Below are 14,048 nucleotides of genomic sequence, written 5' to 3' on the forward strand. Positions count from 1 at the left end.
AAACATTAATAAATAACATTTCCCGAATGTTTACTTTACATCAGCACCATTTGTAAAATGTTATTTTATTTTGTTAGCATTTTAGGAGGTTTAAAAATGCAGCAGCAATTTTTCATTTTTTTTCATGGAAATCTACATAATTAATTTTTTTAGGGACCTATCCGAGTTTGAAGTGACTTTATATTGGAAAAACCCCAAAGTGATACCATTTTAAAAACAACACCCCCTGACATACTTAAAACTGCTGTCAGGTAGTTTATTAATCCTTCAGGTGCTTTTCAGGAATTAATACAAATTGGCATGATAGGAATGAAAAAGTATATTTTTATCCCCTAAATGTTGCTGACTTCTGAACAGGCCTCTATAGCCGGCAGACTCTAATGCCACTATTTGGCTGTGAACTGCCATGGCAAACATCAGGACCCCACAATTACAATCTCAGGGTGCCAGTGGAGATAAAGAAGGAGCCCCCACACTCTTTTAACCATTTACAGTGGGGCAAAAAAGTATTTAGTCATTCAGCAATAGTGCAAGTTCCACCACTTAAAAAGATGAGAGGCGTCTGTAATTTACATCATAGGTAGACCTCAACTATGGGAGACAAACTGAGAAAAAAAAATCCAGAAAATCACATTGTCTGTTTTTTTATCATTTTATTTGCATATTATGGTGGAAAATAAGTATTTGGTCAGAAACAAACAATCAAGATTTCTGGCTCTCACAGACCTGTAACTTCTTCTTTAAGAGTCTCCTCTTTCCTCCACTCATTACCTGTAGTAATGGCACCTGTTTAAACTTGTTATCAGTATAAAAAGACACCTGTGCACACCCTCAAACAGTCTGACTCCAAACTCCACTATGGTGAAGACCAAAGAGCTGTCAAAGGACACCAGAAACAAAATTGTAGCCCTGCACCAGGCTGGGAAGACCGAATCTGCAATAGCCAACCAGCTTGGAGTGAAGAAATCAACAGTGGGAGCAATAATTAGAAAATGGAAGACATTCCAGACCACTGATAATCTCCCTCGATCTGGGGCTCCACGCAAAATCCCACCCCGTGGGGTCAGAATGATCACAAGAACGGTGAGCAAAAATCCCAGAACCACGCGGGGGGACCTAGTGAATGAACTGCAGAGAGCTGGGACCAATGTAACAAGGCCTACCATAAGTAACACACTATGCCACCATGGACTCAGATCCTGCAGTGCCAGGCGTGTCCCACTGCTTAAGCCAGTACATGTCCGGGCCCGTCTGAAGTTTACTAGAGAGCATTTGGATGATCCAGAGGAGTATGGGGAGAATGTCCTATGGTCTGATGAAACCAAACTGGAACTGTTTGGTAGAAACACAATTTGTCGTGTTTGGAGGAAAAAGAATACTGAGTTGCATCCATCAAACACCATACCTACTGTAAAGCATGGTGTTGGAAACATCATGCTTTGGGGCTGTTTCTCTGCAAAGGGGCCAGGACGACTGATCCGGGTACATGAAAGAATGAATGGGGCCATGTATCGTGAGATTTTGAGTGCAAACCTCCTTCCATCAGCAAGGGCATTGAAGATGAAACGTGGCTGGGTCTTTCAACATGACAATGATCCAAAGCACACCGCCAGGGCAACGAAGGAGTGGCTTCGTAAGAAGCATTTCAAGGTCCTGGAGTGGCCTAGCCAGTCTCCAGATCTCAACCCCATAGAAAACCTTTGGAGGGAGTTGAAAGTCCGTGTTGCCAAGCGAAAAGCCAAAAACATCACTGCTCTAGAGGAGATCTGCATGGAGGAATGGGCCAACATACCAACAACAGTGTGTGGCAACCTTGTGAAGACTTACAGAAAACATTTGACCTCTGTCATTGCCAACAAAGGATATATTACAAAGTATTGAGATGAAATTTTGTTTCTGACCAAATACTTATTTTCCACCATAATATGCAAATAAAATGATAAAAAAACAGACAATGTGATTTTCTGGATTTTTTTTTCTCAGTTTGTCTCCCATAGTTGAGGTCTACCTATGATGTAAATTACAGACGCCTCTCATCTTTTTAAGTGGTGGAACTTGCATTATTGCTGAATGACTAAATACTTTTTTGCCCCACTGTATATGATATAGTCATTATTGACAGCATCATCTAAGGGGTTAAACAGATATGGACTGTGCCAACACTGATTTTGGCTGATGCAGCAAGTTGTCAGCTATAGTGTACAGCTGACAGCAGCTTGTAAAAAGACGTATTGGCGGTGATTAAAGGGTTAAACCTTTCTTTTTTGTTTTTTACTTTTTTTTTTTTACTTTATATTCTCTTTTTTATGCTGTGTGGATGTCTCCTATGTTTATTTTGTTTTGTCCAGGTAGGCTACAGTTTTTACTCCACATTAGTAGATCCTACCGGGGGGTGGGGGGCTGTGGTGTCAACTGCTTACCAGTCACCTCTTACCAATCTGCTGCAGAAGAGTGCATTGCTAGTAAAGTAGTGATCTTTCAGGTGCCCAAAGATGTCAAACAGGCAAGTAGCACCTGGCATACTTAACCCCCAAACCCTTGTAAGTTGGTTGTTTCTTCTTATGTCCCCTGTGCCCTTTTGAGGGCATTTCAGGCATTGTATTGGGCCTACTTGGAATCCTTTGGCCTCTGTAGATCCTCCCCTCTTTCTACCTGAGCTCGAAGGCCTGTGAGGTATTTCACACAAGTCACTGGCATCTCCCCCTCTCTAGGCTGCAACCAGAGACATACACTATCCTCCCAGATTTCGAAAGTCAATCTCTATATTCCTAACCAATGCTCCTCAGGCCTCATTTCTTGTGGGAATTCGTTAGAGACACAGCTCTTCTGACCCCTGCAGCTGCATCACATTTATGGGACACGGATTTGTCTTTGGTTGCTCTGCCAGATTTTCAGTCCTATCTGTTAGTAGATTTTCTTCTTTTTCTCAGGTATCATGCTCTATTCCCAAGAAAAACCCCAGACATTCTCACCAGTGTCTCCGTCTTTCGCATTGCTAATGGTTCTCAAGTTTCCAGTTTTTCACTCTCCTGTTACGATGTGTGACAGCTCCCTGGGTCTTCACCAATGTTCTTGCTTTACTCATGGGACTTCTCCAGTGGTGAAGACTCCTTCCAACACTGAAAATTCTGTCCAGTCTTCATATCACCTTGGACTCCCTGAAACTCTTTGGTTGTATTTCCAGCCATCAGAAGTCATGTATCTATCACACAATAGCAGTGCATGGAATTCCTGAGAATGACCTTTGACATTTGTGTGGGTCAGGTGTTTCTTCCTCCATACAAACTGTCTCTTCAATGAGGAAGATGACTTAAACTCTAGTGCCACCTATTGGAAGTAGCAATCCTTAAAGTCAATATTAACTTTTTAACGAGCCTTAACACATGACTTACGATAAAAGAGTCGATATCGACTTTTAGGATTGTTACTTCCAGTAGGTGTCACTAGATTTGTAGTCCTCTTCCTCTCTGAAGAGACAATTTGGTAGTTGACTTCCCTCACTCTTCTCTGTGCCAAGTTTTTCCTTCCCTTTAGCGACTCCCAATGCTATTCTCTTGGGCTGTGGAGCAGTGTTCACCCAATACACCACTGAACAACGAGGAAGTGTCTGCTCCAACCTCATAACATTTAGGGCCATCATTCTAGCTCTCTCCCTCTGATGAAAACTTTGGCCTTCACCCTGGTCTTATCTGTGCTTCAAGAACATTCCTTCCATGTGTTTCTTCCCAATTCCTTTTCTAGAAAGTGACATTTCTGGTGGTAATCACCTTCTTTTGCTGGGTGTGTGAACATGGGACTTTGTGCTAGGCGGTCTGCATGGTCAGCTAGTTTTTTTTCTACCCACTGGAAGTGCTCTAGAACGTCCCACAGTGATATGCTCTTAATATTATAATGAGAAAATTGGATTCTTGTTCTCAATCTAAAATTTTTATCCCACTGCATACAGCTCCCACCCTATTCTTATGTGTTAACTTTAATAAGGATCAGTCCTGGTTGCCTGTAACCGAGTTTCTCTGCCACAGATTTAGGTCATGTTGGTTCCTGTGGTTGTTAGGTCTCATTCAGACTTGCGTTTATTCTTGTACGTGAAAATTCAGATTTTCATCAGTGTTTAGTCAATGTGTCAGTTTTTTACATTTGTGTTTCATCAGTTTTTCATGTATACAAAAAGTTTTCCAAGCTTGACCTGCCTGTTAAACAGTAAAAAATTGGTGTACGTCACATAGATGAAACATGGATCACAGATAACATATGTGTGTTGTCAATTTTTTCAGAATTAGCCAGGAGAGACAATTTTAAACTAAAACATAACTTTTAATACGTATATCCTATTAAAAACATTGGATAATTCTCAACAACCTGTGATAAAGTGCAACAGAGATCAAAATTACCAGTGCTCAATAAAAAAATAGTTTAATCTCACCAATCTCACCCTCTTCAATCTGGCTTCCGCTCTTTACACTCTACTGAAACTGCCCTCACTAAAGTCTCTAATGACCTACTAACAGCTAAATCTAATGGTCACTACTCCATGCTAATTCTCTTGGATCTCTCCGCAGCATTCGACATTGTGGATCATCAGCTCCTCCTCACTATGCTCCGCTCCATCGGCATCAAGGACACCGTTCTCTCTTGGTTCTCCTCCTATCTCTCTGACCGATCCTTCACTGTATGTTTTGCTGGTTCCTCCTCCTCTCACCTTCCCTTTACTGTTGGGGTTCCTCAAGGATCAGTCCTAGGCCCCCTCCTCTTCTCTTTGTATACTGCCCCTATTGGACAAACAATCAGTAGATTTGGTTTCCAGTACCATCTCTATGCTGACGACACCCAATTATACACCTCTTCTCCTGCTTTCACGCCGACCTTCTTAGAAAACACCAGTGATTGTCTTACCGCTGTCTCTAAGATCATGTCCTCCCTCTATCTGAAACTGAACCTGTCAAAAACTGAACTCCTCGTGTTCTCTCCCTCTACTAACCTACCTTTGCCTGACATTGCCATCTCCGTGTGCGGTTCCATCATTACTCCAAAGCAACATGCCGGCTGCCTTGGGGTCATCCTTGATTCCGAGCTTTCATTCACCCCCACATCCGATCATTGGCTCGCTCTTCTTATCTGCATCTCAAAAACATTTCTAGAATTCGCCCTTTTCTTACTTTCGACTCTGCAAAAACTCTTACTGTCTCACTTATTCATTCTCGTCTGGACTATTGTAACTCTCTACTAATCGGCCTCCCTCTTACCAAACTCTCCCCGCTCCAATCTGTCCTGAATGCTGCTGCCAGGATCATATTCCTCACCAACCTTTACACCGATGCCTCTACCTTGTGCCAGTCATTACACTGGCTACCCATCCACTCCAGAATCCAGCACAAAACTACTACCCTCATCCACAAAGCACTCCATGGCTCAGCACCACCCTACATCTCCTCTCTGGTCTCAGTCTACCACCCTACCCGTGCCCTCCGCTCCGCTAATGACCTCAGGTTAGCATCCTCAATAATCAGAACCTCCCATTCCCGTCTCCAAGACTTTACACGTGCTGCGCCGATTCTTTGGAATGCACTACCCAGGTTAATACGATTAATCCCCAATCCCCACAGTTTTAAGCGTGCCCTAAAAACGCATTTGTTCAGACTGGCCTACCGCCTCAACGCATTAACCTAACTATCCCTGTGTGGCCTATTAAAAAAAAACAAACAAACAAAAAAAACATAATCAGGTTCCTCGCATCATGTTCTCATACACTTTATGCAGTTAATAGCCTCTGTGTCTGTACTGCTACATACTTAGCCTGTTAACTGGTTCATGCAGCTTTACATGAACACCCGAGCCTTACACTATGGCTGGTCCAAATAACTAAAGCAATTGTTACCATCCACCTCTCGTGTCTCCCCTTTTCCTCATAGGTTGTAAGCTTGCGAGCAGGGCCCTCATTCCTCCTGGTATCTGTTTTGAACTGTGATTTCTGTTATGCTGTAATGTCTATTGTCTGTACAAGTCCCCTCTATAAGTTGTAAAGCGCTGCGGAATATGTTGGCGCTATATAAATAAAAATTATTATTATTATTATTATAAGTTTGTAGTTTTCTTTCTGCTGGTTACAAATACGCAGGAGTACACATGACATCTTTATATATCAGGGGAGAAGCTAAATGGTTTCTACTATACTCCAGTCATGCCCCTAAAGTACTCCTGCCCTTACAAGGACAGTCCCCTAGTAAGGCTGCTTAATTGTACCCACCAAACCATGTAGAATCTCCCTACGTGTTTCCTCCCCCCTTCGGGGGATTCATCAGGGGAGAGAAACATAGAAAATGTGGGAGTTTTAATGGCTCCTGCAGTGGCAGGTGCCTCATATGTCCAGTCACCCTGGTTCGGGTTCAGACTGTTTTTCTGTGCCTAAGGCAGCAGAAAGAAAACTACAAACTTGGGGAGATTAAACAATTTTTTTATTGAGCACTGTTGCACTTTATCACAGGTTGTTTGTTGTTAGTTATCCATTGTTTTTAGGGCTGTCCCACACGTCCAGATAATTCCGGTACCGGAAAAAATCGGTACCGGAGTTATCGGTGTCCGTGTGCCCGTGAGCTCACGTAGGCCATATGTGCGGCACACGTGTGCCGCCCGTGTGGCAAGTGGGTACTACACGGAGCGTGCAGGAGACAGCGCTAAAGTTTAGCGCTGTCCCCTGCATCGTGCTGAAGCCGCAATTCATATCTTCTGTGCAGCAGCGTTTGCTGCATAGAAGATATGAATAATAGTGTTTAAATGAAAGATCTACCTGTCCGCCGCCCCCCCCCTGTGCGCCCCCCCCGCTGTTCAGAAAATACTCACCCGCTTCCCTCGTTGGCTGTCGCTCCTTCCTGGTCTGGCCGCGGCTTCCACTGTATGCGGTCACGTGGGGCCGCTCATTTACAGTCATGAATAGGCGGCTCCACCTCCCATAGGAGCGGAGCCAACTATTCATGATTGTAAATGAGCGGCCCCACGTGACCGCATACAGTAGAAGCCGCGGCCAGACCAGGAAGCAGCGACAGCCAACGTGGGAGCGGGTGAGTATTTTCTGAACAGCGGGGGGGCGCACAGGGGGTGGGGGGGCGGCAGACAGGTAGATCTTTCATTTAAACACTATTATTCATATCTTCTATGCAGCAAACGCTGCTGCACAGAAGATATGAATCGCGGCTTCAGCACCATGTGGGGGGGACAGCGCTTACTGTAGCGCTGTCTCCTGCACGCCACAGGGACCGCACACGGAGAACGTCCGTGTGAGGTCTGTGTTTTACACGGACCCATTGACTTTAATGGGTCCGTGTAATACGTGCGCTCCCACGAACACTGACATGTCTCCGTGTTTGGCACACGGAGACACGGTCCGCAAAAAAATCAATGACATCTGAACAGATGCATTGATTTTAATGGGTCTACGTGTGTCAGTGGCTCCGGTACGTGAGGAAACTGTCACCTCACGTACTGGAGACACTGACGTGTGAAACCGGCCTAATAGGATATACGTATTAAAAGTTATGTTTTAATTTAAAATTGTCTCTCCTGGCTAATTCTGATAATCACATAGAGAGGACATTTAGGTGTGTAAAATAGATTACACTTTATTGCCGATCCTTACATTGTCCATTTTTTCCACAGATCCATTGACTTGCTTTGGCTAGATTGATTCATAACATGGATCACAATTTGTAAGCCTTCATTTATACATCTTTTTTCACATATTTGTTCTATCAGTGTTTTTCATGAACAGATCAAATACTCATTATAATCTATGAAGCTGTTAAAATGTCTGTGTTTTATTGCGTACAGAATGTTTGAGAGGAAAAAAACAAGAAAAATCGAGACATAAGTGTTTGTGATTCACAAACACTTATGTCTCGATTTTTCTTGTTTTTTTCCTCTCAAACATTCTGTACGCAATAAAACACAGACATTTTAACAGCTTCATAGATTATAATGAGTATTTGATCTGTTCATGAAAAACACTGATAGAACAAATATGTGAAAAAAGATGTATAAATGAAGGCTTACATTTTTTTTTTTTTGCCACAAAACTGTGATTCCTGATTATTTAAGGAAAGATTATAGCCCACCGGGCAGAGACAACCCTTTTTTCTGCCTACCGCCTGCCTAGTCTTAGGACTGTATCCATCGTGCTGCTTCCTCCAATGTATTATATGATAAAGTGTCTTTATGGCAAGCAGAAAAATCTATTCGTTATTTTTTTCAATATATATAAAATCACCACCAAGTGAAAATGATTATTTGTGATATTTGTTGTACAGACATAGATTTTCTGTATGTCTACCAATGTGTCACATAAGAGTACAGTATGTAGGCATAAGTGATGATGAGTTTTAATAAAGATTATATTTCTTCTTGCTTAAACAGATTTTATAGTTTCACTGTTATATAAGATGTCGTTTTTTTTGTTTTTTTTCCCAGTTCTAGTTTTTCTTCTTATGAAAAAATTAAACTGCAAAAGATGAAAAAGGAGTCATTAAATGAATGTTGTTATGGAAACCAGAATATAAATGACACCCCTACTGCAGAAAACAGTTCAGAACATTTTTCCAACGCTGCAGACAGTAGCTTGCTACAACCTGTTGAATCCTGGAAACAACCGGAGGCTGCATGGGCTCTAAGAAATATGTCATCCGCTGAGAATGTGACTTGCTCTCAGTACAGAAGACAATCTTTAGAAAAGCTATTCCTGGACTTTGAATCGGTTCGGCTCTCAAAAGAAGATGAAGACAGCGCCAGTGACCTTTCGGATTCAGAAAGAGTTCCCATCCCACCATCACCACTTACACCTCCTAAACTCAATTTACGAGCTGAAGAGATCAAACCTGGATATTTCAGTGAATATGTAGAACATAAAAGCAAAGAATACGAGTATCCAGATTTCCTTCCCCCGCCTTACAACACCTGGAACCTTCGTGAGGTCTCCATGTATGTAAATAAAGAAGGCAAAAATACACTACAATCCACAGCTTCAGCCCCCCTAGAAAGATATGTTGACCGTCTTCTCCATTTAGAATGGCTTCAAATGCAAACTGTGCAATCTGAAAAGACAAAAATGGGAAAGTTGAGACCTCAGACGGTTCCTGCACCATGCCGAAATGGAAAATCTCCGGGAAAATGTAAACCATGGCCGAGTCCATTTCCCAGTAAAAATGTGTCTAATTCAGACAATGTCACCAAAACAAGCACCGGACAAGATAAAAATTATCACAAAAAATATACCCACCGGGAACCTTATGTTGCAACATGTTTGCGGAAAAATTGCTCAAAAGTTTCTGGAACAGTGGACGTACACCAATCTGCACCAAAACAAACTCAGGATGTTAGATGTAAGAAAAAATCAACCACAAGCTGTCAGCAAACAAAAAATGTGTTAATAAGTGATCCTAAAATACAGTGTGCTGGCAATATTAGACCCCAGAGGCAAACGTTTGTTTCCAGTAGTGCTGAAAGCATCCCAAAGCAGACAAAAGCCGGCAAAATAAGGAAAAGTGAACTGTCAGTCAGTAATAATGTCACAAATAGACACTGTATATTAGAAAGAAAAAAGTAAAAACCAAATATTGTTACCGAAAGTAAAAACATAGTATATATGGCATGGTCTACCTTTCTTCTTTTAAATATAGGGAAACCGGAAAGCACTTATACAGATCAAAATAAGGCTCAGTTCACATCACTTCTGAATCTTCCCTTAGGCTACATATACACATCTACAGGTGCTTCTCACAAAATTAGAATATCATCAAAAAGTTAATTTATTCCAGTTCTTCAATACAAAAAGTGAAACTCATATTATTATTATTATTTACTAATATAGCGCCATTTATTCCATAGCGCTTTACATCTCAGTAGGGGTATACATAATAAAAAACAAGTACAACAATCTTAATCAATACAAGTTACGATGGGTACATAAAGAGAGAGGACCCTGCCCGCGAGAGCTCACAATCTATATATTATATAGAGTCATTACAAACAGAGTGATCTATTTCAAGTGTTTATTTCTGTTAATGTTGATGATTATGGCTTACAGCAAATGAAAACCCAAAAGTCATTATCGCAGTAAATTAGAATACTTTATAACAGCAGCTAGAAAAATGATGTTAAAATCCGAAATGTTGGCCTAGTGATATGTATGTTCAGTAAATGCACTCAATACTTGGTCGGGGCTACTTTTGAATCAATTACTGCATTAATGCGGCGTGGCATGGAGGCGATCAGCCTGTGGCACTGCTGAGGTGTTATGGAAGCCCAGGTTGCTTTGATAGCAGCCTTCAGCTCGTCTGCATTTTTGGGTCTGGGGCCTTTCATCTTCCTCTTGACAATACCCCATAGATTCTCAAAGGGGTTATGGTCAGGTGAGTTTGCTGGTCAATCAAGCACAGTTATACTGTTCTTTTTAAACCAGGTGTTGGTACTTATTGTAGTGTGGACAGGTGCCAAGTCCCGCTGGAGAATGAAATTTCCATCTCCAAAACGCTTGTCAGCAGAGGGAAGCATGAAGTGCTCTAAAATTTCCTGGTAGACGGCTGTGCTGACTTTGGTCTTGATAAAACTCAGTGGACCTACACCAGCAGATAACATGGCTCCTCAAACCATCACTGATTGTGGAAACTTCACATTAGACCCTAAGCAGCTTGGATTGTGTGCCTCTCTGATCTTCCTACAATCTTCTTTATTTCCAAATGAAATGCAAAATTTACTTTCATCTGAAAACAACACCTTGGACCACTGAGCAGTCCAGCTCTTTTTCTCCTTGGCCCAGGTAAGACGCTTCTGACGTTGTCTATTCGTCATGAGTGGCTTAACACCAGGAAAGCGACACTTGTAGCCCATGTCCTTTATACATCTGTGTGTGGTGGCTCTTGAAGCAATGACTCCAGCAGCAGTCCACTCCTTGTGAATCTCCCCCAAATTTTTGAATGGTATTTTCTTAACAATCCTTTCAAGGCTGTGGTTATCCCGGTTGCTTGTGCACCTTTTTCTACCATGCTTTTTCCTTCCACTCAACTTTCCACTAATATGTTTGGATACAGCACTCCACTCTGTGAACAGCCAGCTTCTGTAGCAATGACCTTTTGTGGCTTACCCTCCTTGTGGAGCGTGTCAATGATTGTGCCTTCTGGACATCTGTCAAGTCAGCTGTCTTCCCCATGATTGTGGAGCCTACTGAAACAGAGTAAGGGACCTTTTTAAACGCTTAGGAAGCCTTTCCAGGTGTCTTTTGTTAATTATTCTAATTTACTGAGATAATGACTTTTGGTTTTTCATTGGCTGTAAGCTATAATCATCAACATTAACAGAAATAAACCCATGGAATAGATCACTCTGTTTTTAATGACTGTTTGTAATAAATAATAATAATATGAGTTTCACTTTTTGTATTGAAGAACTGAAATAAATTAACTTTTTGATGATATTCTAATTTTGTGAGAAGCACCTGTATATTTCTCCTCCATGTGCTGCCCATTTTTATTACAGACAGCACACTGACCTAAAGAGTTTGATGAAACCAGTCACACGTTTTATTTATTGGATCCATATGTCTGTTTTATTAAACCCAGTGCATGTCCTTAAGCCTCAGTTCGGGCGCTGGCTTGGTGTTTCAAGTGAAACAGTGATGTCATGTTGACAACACACATAAACACTGGCAACAATCATCAAGTTCTGCAGCTCTGCCAATGTAGACTGTGCAAGGTGTCGAGCTCAGCGATTGACTGCAGTGGTGATGTGAGCTGTCAACTTCACAGCTGTAGTCAAAAACTGGAGCAGTGGTGGAGAGACAATGCAGGACCCGTAAAAGGGAGAGTGTCTGCTCTATTTACTAAGTTACATATATAAAAGTGTTTTCCTAAACATTTGAATGCATATCTGAGATATGTGAACATAGTCTTAATATGAATGTATCATCAGAAAAAGAGCTATTCTTGAAATCAGGTTTTTGTTTTAAATGTATTTTTGGCAATGTTTTTTTTACAATATTAAAAATAAAAATTAGAAATCTTGCAAATTTCACCCTTTTTTCGATTATAACTTTTTGTTTCAGGAAAAATACTTGTACATTAGCCAAGTGTTTTGTATTGAAGCATCTAATGAATGTGTACAAAGGTAATTATGAAGGGAGGGGGTGAGCTGTGACATTATTGTGATTCCTGTATACTGTGCTATAAGCTGTGTATAGAGGTGTCACCTGTCATTATATTCCTGGTGATGATGATAGAGAAACTGCCATAAACTCTTCTTTAACCCATTCACGCTATGGCCATTTTTCATTTTTATTTTTTCCTCCTCTTCTTCCAAGAGCCATAACTTTTTTATTTTTCCACCAATATAGCAGAATGAGGGCTTGTTTTTTGTAGGACAAGTTGTTCTTTTGAATGACACCATTAATTTCATCATGTGATGCACCAGAAAGCAGGAAAAAAAATTCCAAGTACAATTTCACAATTGTTGTTGTTTTTTTTTCTTTTCACCATGTTTACTATTTAGCAGAACTGAACAGGCAATGTGATTCTCCAGGTGAGTACGAGCACGCAGATACTAAACATTGTATAATTTTTTTTATTTAAGTAGTCCAGAAAAGAAATTTGCAAGAAAAAAATTTGCTTTTGTTGCCATTTTCTGAGACCCGTAACTTTTTCATTTTTCTAGATATGGGGCTGGGTGATGGCTTATTTTTGATCACTGAGCTGAAGTTTTTACTGATTCTATTTTGGGGTAGATAAGATGTTTTAATCGCCTCTTACTGTACTTAATTGCAATTGGTGTGGCAGGCAAAAAAAAAGTAATTCTGGCGTTTTTGATCCTTTTTTTTTGCGTTACATCATTTACCGATCTGATTAATTTTATTTTATATTGAGGTAAGACAAGCAGGTGTACTTAAATGATTGGCTCCACCAAGAAACACCAAGTGGCGGGACTTAGTTTGAACAGTCATTCTGTGCTGCAAGTTCCTTTAAGAAACCTCCATCAGATTTGTTTTCAGCCAAGAAAAACTGATGAAACTCTGACCTAACGCTGATGCTAAAACTGACATTCTGACCAAGCTGATGAAACTCTTAAAAAACAGTGATGAAACTCACACCGTTTTTGCATACAAGAAAAATCAAAGGCACCTGAATGTGACCTTACTAAGCTACTTACAGTGGCTTTTGAAAGTATTCCCTTGGCATTTTTCATGTTTTGCTACCTCACAACCTGGAATTTCACTGTTTTTTGAGGGTTTGCATCAGTTTTTGTAAAGAACATGCCTAAAATTGTTTTTATTGTGAAGCAAGCAAATAGGACGAAATAACTGAAAACTTCGGTGTGCATAACTATTCACCCCCCTAAAGTCTGGACTTTGTAGTGGTTCGTTTTGTGGCAATGACTGCTGCAAGTCGCTTTGGATATGTCTCAATGAGCTTTCCAAATCTTGCCACTGAGATTTTTGCCCATTCCTCAAGGCAAAACTGCTGGAGCTCCCGGAGACACATCCTGGAGACACATGTAGACCCATTTAAGTGAATGGATCTGTGCACATGTCATTGTGCTTCCATGGATTGTGTGTCCATGGATTGTGTGTCCATCGGCAAAATACGCTGACATATCTTTTTTAACAGCAGCACAAGCCGCAAAATATCCCGCACACGGATGACATACAGGAATATCATCCATGTGACATGTACCAGCTCCTGGGATGCAGCGGTACAGTTTGCGCTGTTCCCCAGCGCCGGGTGCTGAAGACCGCTCTCATCATTCTCACCTGCTCTGGCAGCAATCGGCGCCAGCAGGGTAGAATGAAGAGAGTTATATTCAACTTATAACAGCGACAGCAGGCGGCTGCTGATGGGACTATTGGGCCGGGATCAGACATACGCGTGATACGGTCGAGTCTCGCAGGTGAAATCCCTCCTCTGGCGCAGGTACTTGGGAGCAGAGAGTGCAGCTCCATGTGTTGCTGTGCGGCTGCACGCTCCGCTCCGGAGTGCCGGTGCCAGAGGAGGGATTTCACCTGCGAGACTCGGCCGTAT

The 14,048-nt window shown here is 41.5% G+C and overlaps 1 protein-coding gene across 1 annotated transcript in view; it reads left to right on the forward strand.

Moving 5' to 3' along the window:
* Positions 1-14,048, forward strand: part of FAM217B (family with sequence similarity 217 member B) — a 70,814-nt gene that overhangs the window by 30,854 nt on the left and 25,912 nt on the right. The window contains exon 3 of the mRNA XM_077252837.1: positions 8,458-12,555. Within this exon, the coding sequence (XP_077108952.1) occupies positions 8,458-9,589 (1,132 nt within the window). The 3' untranslated portion in view covers positions 9,590-12,555. The remainder of the gene's footprint in view (positions 1-8,457; positions 12,556-14,048) is intronic.

Source organism: Ranitomeya variabilis, chromosome 4, assembly GCF_051348905.1.
Source record: "Ranitomeya variabilis isolate aRanVar5 chromosome 4, aRanVar5.hap1, whole genome shotgun sequence".
Taxonomy (NCBI): domain Eukaryota; kingdom Metazoa; phylum Chordata; class Amphibia; order Anura; family Dendrobatidae; genus Ranitomeya; species Ranitomeya variabilis.